This window comes from Anopheles darlingi, chromosome 2, assembly GCF_943734745.1.
Source record: "Anopheles darlingi chromosome 2, idAnoDarlMG_H_01, whole genome shotgun sequence".
In the NCBI taxonomy this organism is placed as follows: Eukaryota; Metazoa; Arthropoda; class Insecta; order Diptera; family Culicidae; genus Anopheles; species Anopheles darlingi.
Window position 1 is genome coordinate 6,828,302 of NC_064874.1, and position 11,346 is coordinate 6,839,647.

The 11,346-nt window shown below is 48.7% G+C and overlaps 1 protein-coding gene across 3 annotated transcripts; it reads left to right on the plus strand.

Moving 5' to 3' along the window:
• The first annotated feature begins 751 nt into the window (after nt 1-751).
• LOC125951159 (facilitated trehalose transporter Tret1) lies at nt 752-11,019 on the plus strand. Of its 3 annotated transcripts, none has more exons than XM_049679794.1 (6): nt 752-880; nt 7,102-7,229; nt 7,346-7,477; nt 8,649-8,834; nt 8,908-9,152; nt 9,222-11,019. In XM_049679794.1, the coding sequence occupies exons 2-6, from the start codon at nt 7,124-7,126 to the stop codon at nt 9,993-9,995; spliced, it is 1,443 nt and encodes a 480-aa protein (XP_049535751.1). In that variant the 5' UTR covers nt 752-880; nt 7,102-7,123; the 3' UTR covers nt 9,996-11,019. The 3 variants fall into 3 exon arrangements, with proteins under 3 accessions (XP_049535751.1, XP_049535750.1, XP_049535752.1); XM_049679793.1 differs by lacking the exon at nt 752-880 and adding an exon at nt 2,725-2,973; XM_049679795.1 differs by lacking the exon at nt 752-880 and adding an exon at nt 6,772-6,864.
• Nucleotides 11,020-11,346: the final 327 nt, after the last annotated feature.

The window sequence follows — 11,346 nt, forward strand, 5'->3', positions numbered from 1 at the left end:
AGTTATAATTCAATTTCCTGCCCACAGTATATGCGATGAGCAGAACATGACGAAACATTTTCAACTTCTAGCGACATCGGGACAATTAAGACTCGCACATGCGGCTTTTGTCATTTATTGCGCCCTTCTGCTCTGCCCTTCCACATTCGTGCTACCGTCAGCGCTCAGAGGAAACAGGAAGCGTGCGTAGAATTATGCTATAGCATCGGTCGGATCATGCAACGATAACGGCGTGTTGCGTGTGCGAGTACGCCTGTCCTCTTTTCATTCATTCATTCTTGTTCGTTGCGGCCGGGGACACAAACACATACAGTGGATTCGCTAGCAGCACGTGAGTTTCGTCCTTCGGCAGACAACGCTGAGCTATTTCCCCTTTTTTCAACAGAATTTGCCAACGAAACCCCATCACACACGCTCACCAGACCAGAATGTCGGAAACATTTCCCTGTTTCAAACCAAGGATCCCGAATCCTGTGCTGTTGCAGTGTTTGTGAAATGGCATTCGTTCGTGAAGCCGGAGCACGTGACGTCAGTCGGCAAAAGGAGCAGGATTTGATATCCTTCGGTTGGCTCGCGGCCTCGTGTTAAGCGTGGGATCTTTGTGGGCTCCAAGGACGACGGTGGTGGTCCGCTGAACTCGCTCGCCCCTTTTATAGAACTGTCAGTCCGGCGAGGAATTGCAAATATCGATCGTTGGAACACGGACACACGGTCCGTTGAGTGGGCGCGTTCGACACTATCACCGTCACCATCAGTCGTCTAGTGGAAGCGGAACAGAGTGGCCGATGTTGGCAGTCTTTGGCTGGTGCTTGTCTTCTGTGTATCTCTTCGCATAAAGCTCGTGCCAGCACATAGTGGAGTAATAAGTGAAAGTGTATAGGTAGGTAGGTAGAACGCGCCTTCCTGAATCGCTACCATCCGGTAGCTTGGGACTGGCGGGTGAAGGCTCCGGTGGCCTAGCATTTCTCTCCAACGTTATTATGCAACAATGTGACCTGAATGCCTAGCGGAATGGCTGGCCCTCACTGTTGATGTTTCACAGTCCGCCGATAGTGGACACATGCCACTGATACAACGCGCAATTAGTGATAATGTGCTGCGCTGTCCATCATGGTGTGCACCCCATGGGAGCTGGTATCAGGAGCTTGGGTCCGAAGATGATAACAGATTTGAATTCTCGTGAAAACCATGCCGTACCATCATCGTACCATCGTGTCGTCCTTACATGTGTGAACTTGGCATCGATACGTTGCCCTTTTTGCTGACGCAGCATTATAGTGAAAACACCAAAACGGCAGAGAGATATCGTCAAAAATTGGAAAATGGAATCGTGTGCGGCTGCAATAACAAGTGAAAGTCATTCCACCTTCGGCTCGAAGGGCAGGATGCACTAAGCCGGGATGGTATGTGGCCTCGGTCCCCCGATGAGGGGAAACAAATGCTATCCGTTCGTTCGGCCATAGCAGGGGAAGCAGGATGCGGTGTCAGGCGCATGTCCTGTGCCGGATCGTATGATTCCCGATGTGATTGTAGTGGGTGGCGCGTTACCATCGTAGTACGTACGAATCATACCTTATGGGTTCGGCTTTTGAGGTTTAAGAGTGTTAGTTTCCTCCGTTAGAACACGGCGTTGGACATGGAAACCTGTTGGTTGACGCGCCGTACTCTAACCTCATGACGCGGTAATACCTTGACCCCTAGGTCTACATAGTGTAGGGAATAGTAATGAAATACAGGGATAATCTGAATTGTGGCTACTATGGGAGCGTAGAAAAGAACAACAGTAGTGGACAACATCGTGCCAATCAGAAATCTTCGATCAGTTGACTAGAATGTTTTAAATTTGCAAAAATACTAAAAACGCAATTCCCCAAGCTCAGTATCAGTAATATTTCCATAATCAACGTGTTACATCATTTAAAAAAACATTTTTTTAAATCATTAAGAAACTATCTACATGAATAGCATTTACGCGCTCCGTAAACCACCTTCGGAAACTGCCCGAACCGGTTAATGGAGTTGGATAAAAAATGTGCTTCACCGCTCTGTATCGCCATATGAAAACAAAAATTAAAATCCGTCTCGAAATTCAGCTTCCAGCGTGCAGCTGGACCTTGTACTTGCCCACCCTCCCCGCAAAATCCACTTTCGATTTCCGGCTCAGCGCCTGGGGCCCAGATCTCGCGATCATATTTTATCATACGCGAACGTGCCTCCGGCTTTCCTTTCGTTCTCGGTTGACACAAACCATTGTCAACGTGGACGGCATGGACGTCTCAGCATATAATCAGGTCAACCGGAGGCGCGGCAACGGACCAGTTTCCGTCTCGACGAGGACGCCATGGCCCCAGCGATGCAGAAGGCTGGTACCGTGGGCGACCAGAAAACCAGAACCAACGAGGCAAACTGGCTTAATCTGTGCCTTAATGGCTGCCTGCTCTTGATGTCGATAGATGCTGCGCTAATGGTTTAGTCTGTTGATCCCGAATTTCCCTCCCACGGTCCGACTGCTAACTGCTCGAGCCACAAAGCCCGACAGAGAGAATGAGAGAGAGAGAGAGAGAGAGAGAGAGAGAGAGAGAGAGAGAGAGAGAGAGAGAGAGAGAGAGAGAGAGAAAGAGTGCGATAGAGTGGCAATCCTAGATGGCTGTACGATTATCATATTTCGGATCCGTCGTAAGTTGCAGTAGGTAGTAGAGACCGAATGGGACGAGATGGGACGGGACGGTTGCGTGCGCGTGTTTGCTCATCGCGCCGCTCATCGCCGGTATCCCCGCTGCTGCTCGGGGGCACAGCCGCGAAGCTACAATCGCCCCAGTCTACTCAGTTCTGTGCGAGCACGCGTCCCGATCGGATCGAGTTGTTCGGGTGGTGTTAAGTCCTTTCGCGCTGCTGAAAGTAGTGTAGTCTATCTAGTCGTATCAAACCGGGTCTCTAGCACAAGAGGTTGATCATTCGTCGATAGGAAAAAAGGTACCGAAAGCAGTGGTAGTGTCGTTGGTGGACTGGTGGGCTCGAAAGCGAACGATCCTCGTTTTCACGCCATTTTTCGGTGTTAATGCCCTGCGCAGACTACGCGATGGTGCGAGCGTCGGTACCGTATTATGTAAAGAAGGAGCTGGTTCAGTTTTGGTTGACACAGTTGACACGGAATCTAATTAAAATATGACGCCTGCATCACCAAACTGCCCGAATGCCAAGCTCCGATCGATCAGCGTGGTGATCGATCGGAATCGTGGCGCTGAAGGCATCGGAATGGCTGGATAAATGTTCAATATGTGTTGTGTGTGGCGTTCAATGCTCTATTTGTAACGGGGCTTCGGCTATGGCCAGACGAGCGGTTCTACTGTTGACTTTGGTGTCGCTGTAGCGTGTGTTTACCATCTGTTTGCCTTCGAGAAGCGCGTGGACAATCCGGCACGTAAGATGCGTAACACTTGGTTCAGCTGACAGTGCTGATGATGCGCCGCTCCACTGTATCTCTCTCTCGCGGGAAACCGGGAACAAGCAGAAACCGATAATACTCGTTTGTGATGGGTGGCTATCGGTTCGATTTTGTTTGTCTCCGTTTGTTCGACGAGAGAGCCAAAGGTCTCTATCGACAAACAAGCGATTGCCGTTCATGGATCTCGCTGACTTCAGTTCAGTCTCACGGTCACAAATGCTGTACTTGTGTATGCTTGTGTGGTGTCTGGAATGTATTTTAAACTCTTTTTACCGTCAGGACAATTGCGATTGGAATGCCAATTGCATCGCGACACGATACACTAAGGGTTTAGACCGGCCGGCAGTTTCATCAATTGATCGCGACGCATCGATCGAGATCGTTCAATCTTCGGCTGCCACGGTTTGCCGTTCGATGTAACTGCATCGAACCTGATGGTGCATATGCATGGCACTTTCTCTATGGCTGTACTCCAACAAACACGTACCACTACTATCGCACGCGCACGGGTAAATGAAAGCAGTTCGAACCTGCTCAAAACGCTCGCCGATCGTGTCATTGGCCGATGCGTAAAGGTCCCGCCGGTTCGCGGGGTCTCTCGAATGCCTCGAACTTCACCGCAAGTTAATCAATCAGAGGGCGGCACCGTGAAGGGCAATCAGACTGGAACACCAGTGCGGCCAAGGAGGGTCTGGTGTTGGGCACGCCAGACAGACCAAAAAATCCCGCATAACAATGCGAACGGAGCGCAAGAGGACAAGATTAAGCAATCACTCGATGTCTGTACTGACCCGGGGGCCCCACCGACTACCCCTGGCGCTCTCTCAGTCAATTAGCAGCATCGTTGGTAGCATTATCTTCTGCACTCGGAAGGTCAGAGATAACATTGTAACCTACAAGGCGCGGTTCGGTAACACGTATCTGGCCAAGCGGCCGTGATTACGCGGCGCTGGCGAGATGCTTCTGGAAATGTCCGGTGCGGCCAAGTGATAAACGTACGCGTGCTGCCATGCTGCGGTGGTTTGGTGGCTACCCCCGAATTCTATTATCTAATCCTCGTAGGACCCGGGATCGCTCGGGCTTATCGTGGTAACCAGAGAAGCGCAGTTGATTAGTCGGTCATCATGCTCGGATCATTCATAAGTCTCAGTTGGTCGCATGCATTTTGAGCGTGGCATTGCATTTACAGCCGCGTCATAATTCACCCACAAGCAGCGTGTGACAGATCGATATCGGAACCAAACAATTGCAACCGATAAGACTAAACCGGCATACGGACGCCAGATATTGCTGAAGAGATATCAGGATCGCCCCCTAGGATGCCCGTTGCGTTACATTCCGTCGGAACTAACCAACCTCACGCGCTGCGCCATTTACGACATGATCATCGACACACATTCGCTCGCAACAGATTGAACACAAATCATCGCGACGGATTTGGTTCGGGGTTGTGGCAACCCCTGCGACTTGTCTCTTATCGCTGTATTGACAATCTGATAAGCGAGGAGGCCTGAATCGGAGAATGGTCGCGCGGATGTTTAGACTAAAAACACATAGTGCCGCCAGCACAGATCAATGGGCACTAGGCACGGCGATTAGTAAATGCTACGGCACGGTTGACCTTCTAGGACAGCACTGCCGGAGAGCACTGCTGACGCCATCTACTATGACGGCGCCATAACACTGTTTACTTATTGGAGAGTTGCATCCCATGGAATTGATCTCCTTTGAGGGACACGTTTGAAACGACCCACGATGTTGCTCATTAAGGGATGTTAGGTCTTCTGGCGTTGATGCGCCTGTCTCCTGTCTTCGTCTGTATCCGCATTCTTCCGAGCGATTGGCCGTAACCAGAGATGCACTGGTAATCGCGCCGTAATCGATGGTCTCGGTCACGAGCGAGAATATTTTTAAAACAAACCAAAGTCCTCAAACGGGAAGAAGGTGGGATGGATGGATGCTGCTGAGAAAAGAGCTGTCAGTAGTAAGGATTTTTTTTTAAGAAATGATTCTGTTCGGCTATCGACCTCATTCAATAGCAGCAGGTGAAGATCGTAAATCGAGAAAATCGAATGACGTAATGGATCATTCCTATTTCTTTAGATTAACATTAGTGTTTTTATATGGTTTAAAATGTTATTCGACGTGTTTTAGTGGTAGACTACTTAAGGTCGTCCACCTTGAAAGATTAATTTAAATTTTAGAAAAGAATTTTACAAAACATTTTAAAATCATTCCAAGGATTAAATAACACCGAGCTCCTGCTTAAGGTTAGTACATCGTCTAATCAGCTAAGTGGTACTGTCGGTGGTGAACCCCAATTAGTCCTCGTCTGGTGCCGATTCTAATCGATGCCATCCCCTCTAAACTTTGCGATAATCCCACGTACACTCAGTACGAGAGACAAACAAATACCGATTCAAGGTGATCCAACCGGACCGGTGGTACTGGCATCAAGGCGAGTAGCGCATCTGCAGCGTGTGTTACGTAGGTAAACAAACGGCGTCATCGGCGGACGCGGCGGCGGTGTCGGCAGTGTGCCAGCAAGGCATTCGACCGACCGAATTTCCCCGGTGAAAATGCGACCATCCGTGTAGAGGTCTTTCCAAGGACAAACTTTGTGGCCCCCGTGCTGCCTACTGCTGCGAAGGGTGTGCGCGTGACGTGCTACGGGGATGAGGAAAACCAATTTCTTCCTTTTTCCCTCGGTGCGTTACAGAGGGGAGAAAAAGGGTGTGAGTGATGATGGTTGATGGACGGTGTTTGGTTACTGAATTAGACGCGAATTGGCGATACTCTAGGCCGGACCATAGTCTGGCACGCCTTCATTTTGTGCCTTATGGATCCAATAAATTATGAATAACAACCAGAAACATTGTTTCAAGCACGGGCGACAATGTGGAAGAGCTGACGCGACATTCTGTTGGAGCCAGCATAAGGAGTGGCAAACGGCGTCACCAGTAATGGCGATAATATTATTCAACGCGATCGGTTATTCTGTGGTAAATTACCAGTTGAGTTAAATGTTCGTTAAACGTGTCTGTGTGGCTTGAAGACAGAAGACGGACGGCTAGACGAAGCCAAAAAGGATGTAACGATCGGTTTGGCTCATTAAGCCGGGTGCGACTGGTTTATGCAACTGTACCAACCGGTCGCTCGTACACGAGGTACACGAAACGTAAACTTGTCCTAATAGGGTCGGCCACTACGTGATCTTCCTGGTTCGTTTGGGCCATATGCCGCCCATGTTTACGCCTTTCGGCTGCTTTCGTGGGCGAGACATTGGCTAATGAATTGCTCGCCGATGGGTCTGTTTGTGAATGGTGCGATGCAGTTTGCAAGTGCACGCTACACGGTCCGTAGGTAGAACCTAGTCACGAGTCGAGAAGTGACAAGGTGTGGTGCGAGTTTGCATGCTGGTAATGGGTGTCAGGTGTAGTTAAATATTGAGTTTTCACTCCACATCGTCACACGATCCATGCACCACGAAACGAAGGAGTTGGAGTGCGGTCGAGACGCAGAATGGATCGGATGTCTCGTAGATCAAAAACTCGTTCCGCAGTAGAAGAAGCCAGGCCGTGGCTGTGTTGTTGATATCGGAACACTCTAACTTAACCCTGCTTACCGTTTGGTTTCGTCTCTATCCTCTTCTACAGGGCGTCTAACTAAACAGTAACCATGAGCAGCAGTCCACCCGGGGTTACAAACCCCATGCTTTATGATGCGATCCCCGAGGGTTCGGGTACGACGACGAAGCGCAACCAATTCATCGCCGCCCTAGGAAGTAAGTGCAGCACACACATGTCACCATGCTGGTCATCATCTTTGATCACCTCTGAATGAGATAATGGACAACCGTCTTTTGCTTCTACCTTCCTTTCTGTGCCTGGTCTTCGACAGTTTGTATGGCGGCCGTTAGTGGCGGTACCGCACTCGCCTGGACATCGCCGGTTCTAGCGCAGCTAACACCAACGAACGAGAGCGATACGAGTGCTTTCGAGGGCGAAAGATTTCTTCTCACCAGCGATGAAGGTAAGTGAGCCCAAGTTCAAGACATCGGTCAGTGCTAGTGGCTATCGCGTTGTTATCACATTGAGCAGAGGAGTCTTATCAATCAACCTTTGAAGATCGTAAAAGAGGTTCCCCCGTGCTGGTGTGTCAGTCTACACTAATCTACGGCAATTGACAGGAGAATAGGCTACCCAGGCAGCCGGGGCGCATTAAACTTTTAGTATGATCCTGTCTGATTGCGATGGACAAACCTGGAAGCACAATAAAAATCAGTTCAATTAGCTTGTTTTAGCGATAAGCTGACGTGCTGCTGCTTTCAAGTACCAGCCGCCATAAACCGTTTTTTATTGCGTCACTTGGAACTATTGTAAACTGTTTCAATATAATTTTGTGGTAACGATCGAATGGCCAACGTGCGGTAGTTCCCTGCATTTCATGATGCAGGACTTTCCCGGTTTTTGCGGTGATCCCTGACTGGGTTCCTGACTTTCACAATTTGTATGCCGGCGTGTCTTCGGGATTTACCTTCCGAACAGGTTTAGTAGAGTATTAAAGGAAACCCCCTCGTCGAAAAGAGCGTAAGGGTGGTGTTTTTATACGTACACTCTCGTTACAAACGTGTTGACCGATGATACCCGAAACATGAGAACAACATTAATATAAACACTCTACCGCAGTACCGGCGCCATAGCCATATGTGGAGTATACTGGTAGTGGTGGTAACGGTACGACTGATGCATTTATAATCGATTCCGTAGTATATTTACTTCCGAATAAGTAGCTTCCACTGATAGTGACCTCGCCAATCATGACCAGCTGTCACTAATGATTCACGAGCAAACGCTAGCTGGATGCTAGAGCGTACGATGGATCGCGGATGTGAGTTTGTGCAAATGTTTATCCAGCTCCAAGCGATAACCAATAATGGAGAGTGCAGCTACGATGATGCAGCAACGCAAAAGGGCACTCGCAGATATTATGGTATCCACCTTCCGATCATAGTGTCGACAGCTTCGGCTGATGCATATTTATTTCTAATTAATCGCAACCCGCTATAGTGCGCGTAGTAGTGCGAAATAGCTGTAACCTTCGCATAGCGGAGCTCAGGCGTTGCTCCAAAGGTCGATCCAACAGCTGTTGGATCTCGTTAATGGTAACTGTATTCAACTTCTGTTTTGGGTTCCCTTTACAGGTACGTGGGTTGGATCGTTCCTGGCCGTGGGCGCCTTCTTCGGAGCACTTCCGGCCGGTTTTCTGGCAGAGAAAATTGGTCGCAAATACACAACGATGTCGCTGGCCATCCCATACCTCGTTAGCTGGGCGCTGATCATCTTCGCTAGTAATGCGGGAATGCTGTACGCAGGACGGTTGATTATTGGTATGCACCCGCTTCACATTTTCATAGGAATTGTTCCGCTAAATCTCGTTCTTTATTATTCTATTGGATGCAGGTATTGCCACGGGTGGTTCGTGCGTGGTCGCACCGATGTTTATATCGGAGATTGCGGAAACTTCAATCCGCGGTGCACTCGGTGCATTCTTCCAGCTCCATCTCACCGTGGGTATCCTTTTCATCTACGCCGTCGGTTCGTATACGCACTGGGTTACGCTTAGCACACTGTGTGCCATCTTCCCGGTGCTGCTGATCGTGGCCATGCTTATCGTTCCTGAGAGTCCGGTGTATTTGGTAAAAACGGTAAGCTATGGTTTTGCTTACTACTACCTCGTCCGAGCTTTGCCTAACCGAATCGTTACTTTCTTCCAGGGTCGAAGAATTGATGCCGGTGTCGCATTGAAGTGGTTCTGGGGTCGTGATGCTGATACGCAATCGGCCCTGCAGACGATCCAGTCCGATCTGGATGCGGCTTCAGGCAATGCGAAGCTATCTGACCTGTTCACCAACTCGACCAACCGGGCCGCGCTTTTTATCTCACTACTACTGATGTTCTTCCAGCAGTTCTCCGGTATCAACGCAGTCATCTTCTACACGGCACCGATCTTCAAATCGGCTGGTAGTACCATGGATCCCGCCATCTGCTCGATAGTGGTCGGTGTCGTACAAGTCGTCATGACGCTCGCCTCGTCCGTACTGATCGATAAGGCTGGCCGGCGGATACTGTTGCTGCAGAGCAGTTTCATTATGGGCTCATGCTTGGTGGTGCTCGGTATTTACTTTAAACTCCAGAACGATAAGGTCGACGTGTCAAACATTGGGTGGCTCCCGCTGGCCTCGGTTGTACTGTTTATCATCAGCTTCTCGCTCGGTTTCGGTCCGATCCCGTGGATGATGATGGGTGAGCTGTGTGCACCGGATATCAAGAGTCTCGCATCGGCGCTGGCCGTCATGTTCAACTGGACCTTGGTATTCCTCGTCACCAAGTCGTTCGGTATCATGCAGGAACTACTCGGTTCCGACTGGACCTTCTGGTTCTTCGGTGCCTGGATGGCCGTTTGTACAGTGTACGTGTTCATTAAGGTCCCGGAAACGAAAGGCAAAACTAACGCACAAATCCAAGCGATCCTCTCCGGCAAGAAGTAAACTTGTGCCATTACTAGAAGGTGTGCGAATGTATCGCTGTAGAGCTAACTGTACGCGTTTTGGTTCTTATCTCTCGTACCGTCTCCACACATTCACGCTTTAAGATTTTTTTTGTTTTGTTTATCTTCTATACCGTGTTGTACATATGTTACTCCTTCTTTTGTCGTATCGTTGTTTTTTTTTCGGAGAGCAGAAAGATTAGGCTCTTTAGTACAGGGGTTAGGCAGGAGGTTTATTAGTTTGCAAACAGAGAGGGCTACTACTAATGGCAATCCATGGACTGAGAGCAACGTAAAATAGGCAATGAAACGTTAGTAAAATGTTAAATCATCGTCATATACCAGGCATCTTTGTAGGAAGTAAGGCATTATCTAAGCAGGAGGTTTCAAGGGATATAACCGAGTGTTACTAAATTTTAACGTTTTAGAGCAGACATTGTTGATTCCACCGCGGTTTGCGCTTTGCTAAAAGGCAAACAATTATCGCAACCGAAGCACTTGAGGCACATCAAGTGCGTACCGTACTCAAACCGTACTGACATTCACCGTAGCTACATTCAGTCGGCCATAGTTTGTCGAAGGAGATTTACATCTTTCGGCAAAACACTGAGTTGTGTTCTAGGTCGCCCGGCTGTTGTCAGTTCCTTCCATCGTCTGTAAAGTCATGCTCAAAGGTATAAACCCACTGATAGGGATGTCACATGATGATGGATAAAATTTAAACCTTAGCCCTCCTCTGATACCGATAACGAAAGTGCAACAGCCGGTTAAATCCCAGCCAAACAAGAACCTCATATCAAAGTCCCGATAGTCTATCGGGTCAGAATTCGCCATTCGCAAAAGAAAACCACCAACCAAACCTCGTCGCCCAACAACTGCAAGTCATGTCAAGCAATTCTGATCATTTCCTTGTTTCGGATTATGGAACATTACTGTCAACAGCAGGATATTTCGTTCACTGTGCCATATCAATGTCCGCAAAATGGCACTAGAGTAGCAAAATAAAGTAAACGTATTCTCAGTGATCCCTGGGCTACTGCTTCGTTTGTTCGGTGATGATGATGCGGCTTGCGCGTTGTACATGTCGCAACATTGATGAGCATATCGCTATCACCCCCCACACATAGCATAAGCTTCTAATTATCTGCCGCGGAAATGTGTTATGTCTAGCTTTATAAACATTCTTCATCATTAAATATCAGAGCCTCCCACTGGACCGAAATATGCGAGATGTGCATAAAATCATGCGAGTAGACGATAAGAAAGAAATCTAATCACCGTCTGGCGGAAAGCGTGATGAAAGTGTACCTACCGAGAAGGAAGATGCAGCGCGATATTGTAATTAAAGCAGA